The 15,774-nt window shown below is 38.7% G+C and overlaps 1 protein-coding gene across 2 annotated transcripts in view; it reads right to left on the bottom strand.

Moving 5' to 3' along the window:
* Nucleotides 1-15,532, bottom strand: part of KLHDC10 (kelch domain containing 10) — a 62,522-nt gene extending 46,990 nt beyond the window's left edge. For both annotated transcript variants that reach the window (XM_055421262.2, XM_055421263.2), the window contains exon 1: nucleotides 15,273-15,532. In XM_055421262.2, coding sequence (XP_055277237.1) covers nucleotides 15,273-15,438 — 166 coding nt within the window. In that variant the 5' untranslated portion in view covers nucleotides 15,439-15,532. The remainder of the gene's footprint in view (nucleotides 1-15,272) is intronic.
* Between the last annotated feature and the right edge of the window lie 242 nt (nucleotides 15,533-15,774).

The following is a 15,774-nucleotide window of genomic DNA, read 5'->3' as shown; positions in this document are numbered from 1 at the left end:
CAGTCCTTCCAAAGAATATTCAGGACTGATTTATTTTAGGAATGACTGGTTTCATCACCGTGCTCTCCAAGGACTCTCAAGGGTCTTCTCCAGCACTATAATTCGAAAGCTAATTCTTTAGTGCTCAGTCCTCTTTATGGTCCAGCTCTCACATCTGTATATGACTACTGGAAAAACCACAGCTTTGGGTGTACAGATCTTTGTTAGCAAAGTGATGTCTCTGCTCTTTAATGCACTGTCTTGGTTTTTCGTAGCTTTTCTTCAAAGGAACAAGCGTCTTTAATTTCAAGGCTCCAGTCACTGTCCAGTGATTTTGGAGCCCAAGTAAATAAAATCTGTCACTGTTTCCATTGTTTTCCCCATCTATTTGTCGTGACCAGATGCCATGATCTTAATTTTTTGAATGTTGAGTTTTAAGCCAGCTTTTTTATTCTCCTGTTTCACCTTCATCAAGAGACTCTTTAGTTTCTCTTCACTGTCTGCCACTGGAGTGGTATCACTTGCGTATCTTGCATATCTGAGGTTGTTGATACTTCTCCTGGCAATCTTGATTCCAGTTTGTGCTTCATCCAGCCTGGCATTTTAGATGATGTACTCTGCAAATAAGTTAAATAAGCAGGGTGACAATATACAGCCTTGACGTACTCCATTTCCCATTTTGAATAAGTCCATTGTTTCATGTCCGGTTCTAACTGTTGCTTCTTGACCTGCATACAGGTTTCTCAGAAGAGAGGTAAAGTGGTCTGCTATTCCCATCTCTTAGAATTTTTCACAGTGACTGTAAGTACCATCTGCATGCTAATAATTCTGAAATTTATATCCTGAGCCTCTACCTCTCCCTTGATTTGATTTATATATGTGGATTGTCTACCTTATATCCTCTACTTAGATGTCAAATAGGCATGTCAAGCTTAAAACAGCCAAAAGAGAACTCTTGACTGATTTCCACAATCCCTCTTGTCTCAGTCTGCTTCATCACATTTAATGACACCATCATCCATCCAGTTGCTTAAGACAAAAACTTTGGAGTTATCCTGATTCTTCTCTTTCCTTCATATCTCACAATAAATCCTGTTCATGCTATTTTCAAAATATATCTCATACTTAATTATTCTCACCACTTATACCACTATACCCTGCTCCAAGCCACCACCATCTTTTTAGAAGACTATTGCAGTATTTTTCTAAATAGCCTTTATGCTTCACTTTTACCATTTCCCACAATCCATTCTCCACTGGAAGTTACAGGAAGCTTTAAAAAATGTAAATCCCACATATACAAAAAAATATAAATCACATCACATACTCTCCTGCTTAAAACTGTCCAATAGTTCCCCCGCTTAGAATAAGAAATGTCACAAATTCCGTCTTAGACATGCTGAACTTGAAGGGTAAATGCCATGTAAGTGGAGACATGAAGAAAGCAAGTATTTGGCCCTCAAGAGCAATTTAGACAGAATTACAAAGTGGCCTGACTTCTTCATATATAACTGAAAAATGAAAACCATGGATTTGAGGAAAAAAATACCTAAAATATTTTGAAAAAAGAAGGGCAGAGGCATGGGACCAAGACTTGAGAACTCCAATTCCTTAAAGGCCTGGTAGAAGAAGGATCAACAAAGAAGACTTAGTATGAGAGGCCAGACACAAAAAGAAAACCAGTGCTGATGCCAGAGAAGCAAAGGAAAAAGGATGTTTCAAAATGAAGAGAGATCAGGTAAGGTGGAAACTGAAAAACATCACTTGATTTGATAACACATAAGTCACCTGTGACTTTAACAAGAGCTACTTCAAAGAAAAGATGGGGAGATGTGGCAATGAATACCTCAACTCTAGTCAATATTTTCACGAACTTGGCTCTGAAGAAAATGGGAAGACCAGAAAGATAAAACTTGAGCAAGCTCAAATGCTTAAGGGATGACTTGATCAACAGAAAGGGTCTGAAGACAGATAAGTGATAAAAATGTAAATATTCTGAAAAGTCTGAAAAGGCAGGAAGGGGTGGAATCAAGGAAAAGACAGAAGGATACAACAACCACTGATAAGATGAGATGTAAAACTGTACTTGGAAAAGCCATACAAAAACTGTATGTGCTAAATTCCTAGGTTAAAAAAGTTTATTTAGCCTTATACATTCAGAAAACTAAGATCATGGCATCTGGTCCCATCACTTCATGGGAAACAGATGGGGAACCAGTGGAAACAGTGTCAGACTTTATTTCTGGGGGCTCCAAAATCACTGTGGATGCTGACTGCAGCTATGAAATTAAAAGATGCTTACTCCTTGGAAGGAAAGTTATGACCAACCTAGATAGCATATTAAAAAGCAGAGACATTACTTTGCCAACAAAGGTCCATCTAGTCAAGGCTATGGTTTTTCCAGTGGTCTTGTATGGATGTGAGAGTTGGACTGTGAAGAAAGCTGACCGCCTAAGAATTGATGCTTTTGAACTGTGGTGCTGGAGAAGACTCTTGAGAGTCCCCTGGACTGCAGGGAGATCCAACCAGTCCATTCTAAAGGAGATCAGTCTTGGGTGTTCATTGGAAGGACTGATGCTGAAGCTGAAACTCCAATACTTTGGCCACCTCATGAGAAGAGTTGACTCACCGGAAAAGACTCTGATGCTGGGAGGGATTGGGGGCGGGAGGAGAAGGGGACAACAGAGAATGAGATGGCTGGATGGCATTACCGACTTGATGGACATGAGTTTGAGTGAACTTTTGGAGTTGGTGATGAACAGGGAGGCCTGGCGTGCTGTGATTCATGGGGTCGCAAAGAGTCGGACACGACTGAGCAACTGAACTGAACTGAACTGAATGTAAAATAATCTAAACTCAACTCTTCTGCCTGAGTAACTATGCTGCTGCTGCTGCTAAGTCGCTTCAGTCATGTTCGACTCTATGCGACCCCATAGACGGCAGCCCACCAGGCTCCCGTCCCTGGGATTCTCCAGACAAGAACACTGGAGTGGGTTGCCATTTCCTTCTCCAAGTAACTATGCTGCTGCTAAGTCACTTCAGTCGTGTCCGACTCTGTGTGACCCCAAAGACGGAAGCCCACCAGACTCCCCCGTCCCTGGGATTCTCCAGGCAAGAACACTGGAGTGGGTTGCCATTTCCTTCTCCCCAAGTAACTATAGATATTGACAATTACTAATTCATTCAATTAATATTTATGAAAAGTCTGCTATAAATGGGGCAGTGTTCTAGTCCTGTGGAAAGTGACAGAGAATAAGACATTATTTTTCCCTTTAAGAAGCCCATAGTTACACAGGGAGCTCAGTCCCCTGTGCTTTGTGACAACGCAGAGGGGTGGGATGAGGAGGGGGTGGCAAGGAGGCTCAAGAGGGAGGAGATATACGTATGTATACTAACAGCTGATCCACATTGTAAGGCAGAAGCTAATACAATATTGCAAAGCCACTGTCTTCCAATTTTTATAAAAGCCCTTAGGTAAGTTCGAAAACAAATACTTGCAAAGCAATTCAATGCAAGTACTGTGATCCTCTGTATATACAAAAGAAGGTGATGGCACAAAGAAGAGGCACAATAGCATGGACTCTGAAGTATAAGAGATGGTCTGAATCCTAACTCTGACATTTATTAGCTATATGCACTTCATGCAACTTCTGCAGATTCTCTGTAAGCCTCAGTTCTTCATCACAAAAGGGGATGAGAAAGTTAATTACCTCACAAAGTTATGAGGATTAAATGAATTAGTATTTGTAAAACACCCTGAACAGAGGTAGACACACAGTAACTACCCAGTATAAGTAATCTATTTGTATTAAAAGAGAGAACAGAAAAAAAGCTGTGTAACGTATACTTGGGTGGGTCTTAAAAGGGATTTAGGAAATGGCAGTCTGAGAAAAAAATGGTTATGTGCAGAATAATGACACAGTGTGGTGCTGCAGGAAACTGCAACTTAAAAAATCTCTCCCTCCTAACCTAACTTCTAAGAATTTAAAGCAACTACTTGCAAATAGTTCTAGAGCTGAAATATAAAATGAAAGACATAAGTGGTGAGGCCGTAGTGGTAGAAAAGGTCAGAAAAATTAAAAAGGAAAAACTGGCAAGACTTTGTGACCAACTGTACAAGGGGTGAGCAAAAGAAAGGAATCTAATGTGATTCTCAGATTTCTGGCTTGATTCACTATTGATGAGGTAGCCATTAAATTAGCCAGAATAAGGAACATAGAAGCAAGAACAGGTTTGGCAGGAAAGATAATGAAATTGTTTTCAGACAAGCTGAATTTAAGGCACTCATTAGTCACCTGCGTGGCACTGTCTAGTAGTCACTGGCAAACAGGCCAGGAAAAGAGGTCTGGTCTAGAGACAGATTTGTATGTTGTCAGGATATTAATGACATCACCCAGGGGAGAATATAAGAATGATGAGGGAAACAAACAGATATACTCTTGGATACCAGTATTAAGCACCAGATAAAGAAAAACTAGTGAGAAATTCAAGCGATAAAAAGGGTAACTAAGAGCTCTTTAGGAATATAGACTGTGTCTAGTTATATATTCCCAGGCTTCAGTAAAGGGGCTAGTCGAGATCACAATCTAGAAACTGGGTAGGTTGAAGACTAAGAGATGCTTAATGAATTTGGCAGTTAAGAAGCTATTCCCTTAGCAAGAAGACTCGAGTAGAACAATGGAGGCAGAAGTGAGAAGTGTAACAGGCTGAAGAGGAAAAAAAGAAATTAAACGATTGAGTCTATTCTTCCAAAACCTTGGCTGTGAAGAAAAGAAGTAAAATAGTACATCAGCTAGAAAAAAATTGAAACAGTTATTCATATGATAAATGGAGGAGAAACAGAGTCTACTTGGTAAAATAAGAGAAAACATTTAAATACAGAACAGGTTTAACAGAATCCTAAGTTGCCACCAGAGGTATGTAATGATTTATACATTAAATAAAACACAATTCACTGATAAAGAACTAAAAAAGCAAAATATCAAAATGCTGACACAAGTATCAAATAGAATTACTATAGATGATTTTCTCCTTGTTTCAAGTTTTCAATATTTTCCAAATTTTAATAATGAGCTGTATTCCTTTTTTAAAAATTGAAGTATAGCTGGTATACAGTATTACGTATTTCACAGATGTACAATATAGTGATCTACAATTTTAAAGATTATATTTCACTTACAGTTATAAAACATGTTATATTCCATAGGTTGTATAATATATCCTTGCAACTTATTTTCTACCTAATATTTTGTGCCTCTTAATCTCCTATCCCTGTATTGCCCCTCCCCGCTCCTTCACCCCACCCCATATAGAGCTTGTTCTCTACATCTGCGAGCTTGCTTCTTTTTTTTTTTTTTGCTCTATTCACTAGATTGTTGTGTCTTTTAGATTCCGTATATAAGTAATATCATACAGTGTTTGTCTTTCTCTGACTTATTTCACCTAGCAAAGTGCCTTCCAAGTCCACCCATGTTGCTGCAAATAGCCAAATCTCATTCTTTTTTATGACTGAATTGTACTCCAATGTATATATACACCACATCTTCTTTATTTATTAATCTGTTGATACTGTTGATACACACTTAAGCTGTTTCCACATACTGGCTTTTATAAATAATGCCACTATGAGAGCTTGTATTCCTTTTACAGTGATGGTAGGAAGTAGGAGACAATAAGCTTTACCAAAATTAATGCTGCCTCAGGGGCAGAAAAGACAAGTAATTCTAACTTGAAGAAGACAAGATAACAGAGACAAAATAAAAGCAGGCAAAGAACAGAAAAGAAACGGAAGGAAAAAAATAAAACCAATGCGGAAATGAAATCTTCAATGTAACTAATACAAAGGAGTACAAACACTGAAAATAGAGTAAAGCACCTGGACAACATTTTCTTGCTTGAGAAAGGCAAGCGAGATATTAATATAAACAAACTCTGGAAACCATAAAACATTGTTGAAAGAATTAAAGAAGATCCAAATAAATGGAAAAATATCTCATGTTCAGGGATTAGAAGACAACATTAAAAGATGGTGACATCTTCAAACTGATGTACAGATGACAATCCCTATGAGAAACCCAGTAGAGTTCTTCGTACAAATTGACAAATTGATTCTCAAATTTATATGGAATTGCAGGGACCCAAAACAGACAAAACAAACTTGAAAAAGAATAAAGTAGGAGAACTCACATTTTCTGATTTCAAAACTAGGTCCAAAGCAACAGTAATTGAGGCACTATGGCACTGGTACATGGACAGTCATATAGATTAATGGAATAGAATTAAAAGTCCATAAATAAGCCTATACATGTTTAAGGTTGACTGGTTTTCAACAAGAATGCCAAGACTATTCAATGGGGGAAAGCACAGTCTTTTCAACAGGACAGTCAATTAAGATAACCTTTACCACATGCATAAATGTTAGAGCAAAACTATAAAATTCTTAGAAAAAACACATTTCATGACCCTGGATTTGGTAAAAGATTCTTAGACATGACAACAAAAACAAAAGCAAATAAATAAATAACAACAGTAAGATAAACCAGTCTTCGCCAAAATTTAAAACATTAATGCTTCAACGAGCACAATGAAGAAACTGCTAAGACAATCACAGAACAGGAAAAATATTTGCAAATCATATACCTGACAAAGCACTTGAAATACATAAAATATAAAATGTAGAGAGAGCTAAAATTTACAAGGAGTTCTTCCCATTCAATAATAAAGACAAATAATCCAATTAAAAATTGAGCAAAGGATCTAATAGACATTTCTCCAAAGAAGACATACAATTAGCCAACAAACACATGAAAAGATGAACAATGTCAATCATACCTTAAAAGAAAAAAAAACTAGGAAGGAAGAGGAAAGAAAAGGGAAAAACAAAGAAAGATGCTTGACATCATTAGTCATGAGGGAAATGCAAGTCAAAAAGTACAATGAGATGCCACTTCATACCCACTAGGGTGACTAAAATCAAAAAGTCAGATAACAACAAGTGTTGACAAGGATGTGGAAAAACTGGAACCCTCTTACACTGTTGGTAGGAATGTAAAATTCCACCCACTTTGGAAAACAGTTTGACAGTTTCTGAAATGATTAAATGTCAAGCATAGTTACTAACTGAACCAACAATTCTATACCTAGATATGTGTGTGTGTATAAAGTTGCTCAGTCATGTGCAGCTCTTTGCAACCCCATAGACTGTAGCCTGCCAGGCTCCTCTGTCCATGGGATTTCCCAGGGAAGGATACATTTCCTTTTTGTATCGATACACTTGTATCAATACAAATACACCACCTTCCTATGCACTGCAGTGGGAGCACATGCCTGGCAGGGTAAGAGGCCCTCCCAGAAAACGTGCTGCACACAGAAGGGTTTGCTATCTGCTTTATCTACACCTGTAGCTGCATGAAGCTGAGGCTGCATCTCAGCTGGAAAACTGAGATGTATGTGTCCTGACACAGGGATGGAACCCTCGTCTCATGTCTCCTATATTGGCAGGCAGATTCTTTACCACTGCACCACCAGGGAAATCCTACTTAGGCATGTACCTAAGAGAAATGTAAACACATGTCCACACAGAGATCTATATACAAATGTTTATTTACAACAGCCAAAAAGTGAAAAACAATCTATATGTCCATTAATGGATAAATAAAATGCGGTCTACTCATACTATGGAATATTATTTAGCCAGAAAAAGGAATGAAGTGCTGATATCTGCATCAAATGAATAAACTTAAGAAAGATGGCAGTCAAAAAGACTATGATTCCACTCATAGGAAGAAGTCCATAACAAGGAAATATAGAGAGAAACAACGTAGATTATGGTTCCTTAGTGGGTGGGGGAGAAGAGGAGCAGGAAGATAAGGGAGGGACAACTTAACAGACATAGGGCTTCTTCTTGAGGGGATGATAATGTTCTAAAATTGACTGTGGTAATAATTCCACAAGTCTGAATATACTAAAAATCACTGAATTGTACACTTTAAATAGTGAACTGTACAGTATGTGAATTAAATCTCAATAACACTACTAAAGCCATATAAATGGACATGTTAAAGTTTAAAAGGATTAACTACTCTTGTGCTAAAGAAAATAAATCAAAAATTGAACTACAAAAATATTCAGAAAATAAATACAAGAAACCTATAACTTACAAGACACATCTCAAGTACTGTTCAGAAGAAAACTCAAAATTTAATGCCCAGGTGGTGCAGTGGTAAAGAATCTGCCTGCCAATGCAGGAGATGCAAGTTCAATCCCTGGGTCGGGGAGATTCCCCTGGAGAAGGAAATGGCAACCCACTCCAGTATTCTTGCCTGGAAAATCCTGCATTCTCTGTGGACAGAGAATCCTGGCGGGCTACAGTCTATGGGGTCACCAAGAGTCAGATATGACTAAGCACGCCCACAAACATACACAAACACAAGAATGAAAAGAACATTAAGGATTCCACATAAGACGACAGGAAAACAGCCACAAAATAAACATAAACATAACAAAAGCTAAAGGAAAGATTTAAAACAGTGAAAGAAAAATATAAATAAGAGAAAATAATAGAGCTAATTTTTAAAAAAATCCAAGACCTGGTTGTAAACAACAACAACAAAAGGGCAAGGCCTCACGTACACTAAATAAGAAGTGATAATGAGTAAAGTGACTGTGTAGTCAGACACAGGACATTTTTTTTAATCATAAAAGAGTCCCTTGCTCATGTTACACAAATAATTTTGAAAACATGGGTGAATCAGATTATTTTGTAGGATAATACAAACTGGCAAAGCTTCCTCATAAAGATATACATGATAAGCAGTCAAATTATCAGACAAGTAAAGAGATAATTGTCAAAGAGCTAGTCTCCTCCCCAAATACTCAAGGTCCAGTAATCTCATAGGTAATTCAACCAAACATTTAACTCGAATGCCATTTAACCAGAGAGGAGAAAAAAAGCATAAAAAATAAAAGTTTGAAATTATTTTTATGAAAGTGGCATAATCCAACAAAGATAAAATACATAAAAGAAAACTACAAAGCAATTTAGCTTAAGAGGAGTGATGCAAAATTTCTAAATAAAGTTTAGCAAATAGAACCCAATAGCACATATAAAATGATACACAATAACAAAGTGAATTGATTTAGGAAAGCAAGGATGGTCCAGTAACAGTAAATCGATTAATACAACTCACCCCAATAGTAAACAAAGAAGAAAAATCACATAATTCCCAAAGAGGCTGAAATTTTAACCTCCATATTTTAAAAAATCTTTATAAAATGGTAAGAGCTGACTACTTTAACATAGTATGTACACTTTAACCTAAAGTCAGAACTAATATTAATAGGAAAGCATGAAAAAACTCGCATTTAAGTCAGGAACAAGACAAAAATCCACTACTATTTTACTGTTTAATATTTTTGGAAAGTACTAACCAAACTGATCTGCCAAAAGAAAGAAATAAGTATAAAAACTGGAAAAGAGAAGATAAAGTTATATTTATTTGCTAACTATATTGTGTGCAGTCACTCAGTCATGTCTGACTCTGTGTGACCCTGTGGACGGTAGCCCGCCAAGTTCCTCTGCCCATGGAATTTTCCAGGCAAGAATACTGGAGTGGGTTGCCATTTCCTCTTCCTGGGGATCTTCCCAACCTAGGGATCTAACCTGCACCTCCTGCGTCTCCTGCATTGGCAGGTGGATTCTTTACCGCTGAGCCACATGGGAAGTCCAATGATATTATTTACCTGTAAAACCTTAGAAAGACAACTGGGAAACCATAACAGATAATACTGGAATTCCAAAGGTGGCCAAGTACAAAATTAATACTCAGAAATTAACAGCATTACCATGTTCAAAGAGCAAGATAAAAGATGTAACAGCAATAGAAGCCCCATTTACAATAGCAACAAAAAAAGGTAAAATACCAGGAATACATACAAAAGAAATGTAAAAGGTCTACGTGAAAAAAACTTTAGATTGTTGTTGACGGATAAAAAAAAAATTTGAAAAACAAGAAATGAATGTACACCCTCTTCCTGAACAGGAGACTGAACCTCAAAAAGAAGTCAATCATCTCTAAATCAATCTTCAAATATAATGCAGTATCAATAAAAATACCAAAAGATGGGGGGAGGGAGCTCTATAAACTAATTCTAAGTTTTACAGAACAAACAAAGAGTATCCAGGAAAACTCCAAGAAGCAGAATGAAAGAGGATTATAATCAACGAATGACATCATTAGGTATAAATAGGTAATCTGACCAAGGAAACAGAATAAAAGTCTAGTAAAAATACCAAATTATATATAGAAACTAAGCACACCTATAGATAATATTTCAATACTGTGATAACTGGGTAGCCACCTAGAAGAAAAGTGAAGTTAAATCCTACCTAAATACTTTACCTAACTAAATTTTTACCAATAAGTGCATTTAACTTAAAAATAAATTACAAAATTACCAAGGAAAAAACACAAGAATTTTAATTTTAATTAGAAATATCAATAATATTGAAATAGGAAAGGTCTTTCTTATGATCAAAAAAACCTAAAATCAAAAAAAGATTAATAAACTACACAAATATTTTAATTTCTGATGAAAAAATATATTGTAAACAAAGTCAAAAGCTAAATGAAACTGTGACAAGTATCTGCAACATATAACTGAGACAAGAAACTGATTTCTGTAAAACAGAGCTCCTACAAACAATATTAAACATTCCAACAGACAAAAAATATAACCAGGTAAATAGGAAATATAAGCAGATGTTATAAATAAAGGAAACAAACATGGCTGTATGGTTTTTATACCTATTGAAAAGATGAAGAAAAATACACCTTTTAAATTGGCAACATAAAAAAAGTTTAATAACCCACTCGGTTACCAAAGATATGGGAAGCCAGAACTCTAACACCAATGAACACAATCTGGCACAACCTCTATGAAAGGCAACTGACAATATCTATCACAATTTAAATAGCACATATCCTTTGACCCAGCGATTGTACTTCTAGGAATTTATTCTAAAGACAGACTCACTAATGTGCAAAATTAAATACATACAAAAATATTAACTGTATCATCCTTTGTGTTAGTAAGACTGTAAATGTTTTAAATGCCCATCCAAACAAAGAAATGCTACCATTTTTCTCCCCTCCAACACACATACACACACTTTTCTGGAAAAGATACACCCGAAATCAGTTGCTTCAAGGGAAAGAAGCCAATTATTGGTCAAAGGAAGAAGGAAAATTTGCCTTTTACCATTTGTACCTTATATCATAAACATGTATCACAAGAAAAATTCTCAGTTAATATTTTCAGTATTATTTTTACCCAGCTTTACCAATTGTTATATTTTTCCTCCTTTTTGTCAGTTTTCCAGTCCCTATATTAGCAACATCATTTAACTGTTTCCCTAGGTAACACATGGCATTCACTCAAATTTACACACTTAAATCACAATAATGTGGGTTCCACTGTTCCCATGATCTCCATGCCCCTGAGCTCTATGACTGCGAGAGCACTGTCCCTGTTCTTTACAGAGCATGGAAAGATTATGAGTAGGGAGAAACCCTAGTCTAAGAAGCTATGAATTTCTTGGCCTATGGGGCAAATGCATAATCACTACTGTATTTTAGGAGACAGAAAAAAGGTGAGGAGTTGCTCAAATAAGGTTTCACAAAACATTATTTGTGCTGCCACCACAGATGCAAAGTCTAGTCTAGTTTCAATGGAAACTGATTGTATCCATTTGTCCAGAGTCAATGGGGCAATAGGGAACTGAACACACTAATCAATCACATTCACAAGAATGTGATTTAATTGTTTACACATAATGCCAATGTATTAATTTAGAACTTAAAAATACGTGTGTCTGTATATGAATACATGTATATACACATATATATTTGATGTATGTGTGCGTAAATATATGTAAAGAGTAGCAAATCATGCATATCAAAGAATTACACACAAATGGAACCACATGGGGCTTCTAGTGTGTATAGAGAGAACAAATAAAAGGTCAGAGAGCGTCTCTGAAAAACAGTGTGATCAAGTTGAGATCCAGTGGGAGAGAAGCTTAAAGAGAGAGAACAGAATGAGGATTAAGAGGGTTGCTGCTGCTGCTGCTGCTTCTGCGTCACTTCAGTCGTGTCCGACTCTGTGCGACCCCATAGACGGCAGCCCACCAGGCTCCCCCGTCCCTGGGATTCTCCAGGCAAGAACACTGGAGTGGGTTGCCACTTCCGTCTCCAATGTGTGAAAGTGAAAAGTGAAAGTGAAGTCGCTCAGTCGTGTCCGACCCTTAGCGACCCCACAGACTGCAGCCCACCAGGCTCCTCCATCCATGGGATTTTCTAGGCAAGAGTACTGGAGTGGCTTGCCATTGCCTTCTCCGAAGAGGGTTGCCAGATGACGGAATAGCAAGTACAACGGTCCTGTGGCAGAAGGGAGCATGATCTAAAGATCATGGGAAAAGATCAAAGAACAAGACAACGTGATATAGGGTTATCTGGAGAGCTAGAGAGGGGCCAGACCACCCAGTGGCTTTTAGGCCACACTGAGGATTTTGCGCCTTATTTTAAGAGGAATGAAAAGCTAGGAAGGGGTTGTAAGCTGAAATGAAAACAGACTTGTGCTTGAAAAAGATGAGTGTGCTGTACAAACTGGAGGGCAAGAGTATAAGCAGGAAGACTGCTTAGAAAGCTAGTGTAGGAGACCTAAGGCAGTGATGATGGCTGCATCGACTGGCACAAATAAAATAAACAGGACTTGGTGACTGATTACACCAGAAATGCAAGGAAGAGGAAACCGTTAAGGAGGATGCCCAAGTTTCAGGCTTGCATAACTGCAGGGATAAAGATGCTATTGGTGAAAGAGAGAACACCCCAAGACCAGATAGTTCTGCTTTTGTTTCATTGGTGGCTGGAGGAGAGTGTATTGTGTGCATGCTCGGTGGAGTACGATTCTTTGACCCTATGGAATTGGAGCCCGCCAAGCTCCTTTGTTCATGGCATTTTCCAAGAAAGAACACTGGAGTGGGTTGCTATTTCCTCCTCCAGGGGACCTTCCTGACCCAGGGATTGAACCCGCATCTCCTGCATTGGCAGGCAGATTCTTCACCTCTGAGCCACCAGAGCTCCCTGGATAGAGGGTAGATATGCAAAAAAGTAAGAAGGGTTGCTCAGTGCCCGGTACCTGAAAATCTTGGTAGAGCAGGAGGAAAATGTTAAATGGGATTAGAAATCAAAGGTGGGAGAAAGTTACCTACAAAGATGTATTATTATTATTTTTTTTTAATCTCTAGAGTCAGCCATAAAAAAGCCTAGATATTTCTACCCCTCCCTTTCACTTAAAATCTTGTTGAATATATAAAAATAAAACCTTTCAATCAAGGGGAGAGATAAGGCTTAAAATGAAATGCTTGGGGAGATAAAAAAAAAGAATTGGTGTGAAAGAATTTCAAAGTATATATTGAAATATCAGATGTTTCCAATTTTGAGAGTCAAGAGAAGAGTGAGGCTTTCTACTTGGGGAAGAAAGAATGAAATGCCAGTCAAGGGGGAAAGAAAGCAGAAAAAAGAGCTGATGGCCCCACTGCATGAATTTTCACAGTTTAAACACGTTTATCTTTACCTCTGGACAAATGGCTGTTACTGGTCTTGTGTGCAAAGAGAATGCAGAAATAGCTCCACACCGAAGCCCCTTTTCAGAAACCAAGGCTTCCACTGCCATCAAGTGGTGGCAGTGAGGAACTGCACCAACCCGTTTCTTGCAGCCTGGGAATGCCAATAGGAAGACTATGATATTACTCTAAGCTCAGAGGACAAACTAGTTACAGTCTTTGGTAACAGATTTATCTTCTAACCTGTCAACACACAAAAATGAAAGTTTTTGCTATTACTTTGGGGTAAAAAAAAAAAAGATTTCTCCTTTTTCCTTTTTGATGTTTAAGAGTACATATTTAGCACTTTTAGAATACCCAGTCTGATACGATCATCTCAAACCCAACTTCTGGTGTATTATATATTTGACTAAAACTCCTTCACGGTTTAATGGTGCATATAGACGGATTAATGTGCATTTCTAGCATAAATCAATAACCTTATCACAAACATAAGTGTCGCACTGAAGATGCAAAATTCCCTTTCTCTTCAAATTAATCAAATAATTTTTTTACTACTTAGTACAAGTCATGGTAGTAAACACCCTCATTCTCAAAACTCATCAGCTAAACAAATATAAAATCACTGATAAAATCAACTTCAATCTTATTCACAAAAAACATGGTGAATGATTAACACACATTCTTGATAGTTCTCTTCATGGTAAAAATAAGCTTGCCCAACCTAATACTTGACATTCTGGGCAGTACACCTTCATTCTCTATACTGAATATTCACCTACAAATGTAGCTCTTTAAAATTTGCTGCACACACACATCGATTTGTCTTTCAAGGCATCGGAACACAGGGATAGTAAATTTACACAAAAACGTTAAATAATCACACCGGGTACATTTTCCTGTTCTCAATAAGCTGTTTTCATATGGGGTGTGTGTGTTTAGTCGCTAAGTAGGGTCCGACTCTTTCGCGACCCCCTGGACTGTAGCCTGCCAGGTTCCTCTGTCCATGGGATTTCATATGGTAGACACAGCATAATTTTGTCACTAACGATATTCTTGATTTTCATTTTTTCCCCGTTAAAATCCATACACGCTATCCATTCTATGTATATTCCAAAATATTAATAATTCAACTAGTTTTCCCTAATTCTCTTGGTTGTATTTCTTACCCACCTTCCACCCACCCCCTTCCTCCTTTCTTGTTTCAGAATGCCTAACTCTTACACACTCGAGGTGGTTTTTACAAAAATCACTCCTTGGAATGCTCTTCCCTCTTTCTCTCTTTAAAAATAATTTCTCACAGCTAGGCGCCAATGTCTTTCTTTTACAAGATCAAACTGCGGAACAGGACGAGACTGGGAACCGAGTAAGCGAAACATTTGGGAATGTCAATGAGACGACGGCCTCTCCTTTGAAAAGAAAACACAACAACTTTCAGCACAGAGCTTTCAACAGATCAAAAATACTTTTTTTTTTTTTTCCGCCGTGCTCCTGTTCCCTCCCTGACCTCAAAAACACCTTTCCTTTTCTCTAAGCCCCCCATCGTTCCGCTGTGCGTGGGGCCTGCCTTTTGCTCCTCCCAAGGAAAAGAAAGGCAGGGAGAAAAGAAAAGGGGGCAGTCACCTTCCCACCCCGCCTGCGAGCTGTCAGGACCGTGCCCCTCACTCACCTGGCAGGTGCGGCCGCCCGGAGAGCTGCACGAAGCGGTTGAGCTGACCAGTCCCCCGACCCCCGGTGCCCCCACTGCCCCCGCCGGCCCCGCTACCTCCGCCGCCACCGCCTGCTGCGCCTCCTCCCCTCCGGCGGTTCCTGTCCCAGCCCTGGGCGGCCGACATGACCGGCTAACGACTGCCGCAGCCTGGTCGCGGCAGCCCGTGGCCCGGCGGCACTAGCGGAGCCTCCTTCCTGGGCTCCTCAAGAGACCCGGGAGACCGGGGAAGGGGGAGCGCCCGGTCTCACCAGCGGCCAATGACTGAGTAACTTGGTGACAGATAGCCAATGGCCAGTCGTCTTCTTAGTAGGTGGAGGGAGGCGGGGAGAGACGTGGTAACCATAGCTATGGCTTAAAAAAAAAAAAAAAAGTTGGGGGGGGTTGGAGGAAGGCAGAAGCAGCCACTCATCACTCGCATCCACCACGCTAAGCAAACCCGCGGCGCGGTAACTCCTGAGGG

The sequence above is a fragment of the Moschus berezovskii genome, chromosome 3 (genome assembly GCF_049115385.1).
Source record: "Moschus berezovskii isolate FMDL1 chromosome 3, NW_MosBer_1.0, whole genome shotgun sequence".
In the NCBI taxonomy this organism is placed as follows: domain Eukaryota; kingdom Metazoa; phylum Chordata; class Mammalia; order Artiodactyla; family Moschidae; genus Moschus; species Moschus berezovskii.
Note: the sequence above shows the minus strand (reverse complement) of the source record. Positions and strands in the feature narration are given on the sequence as shown.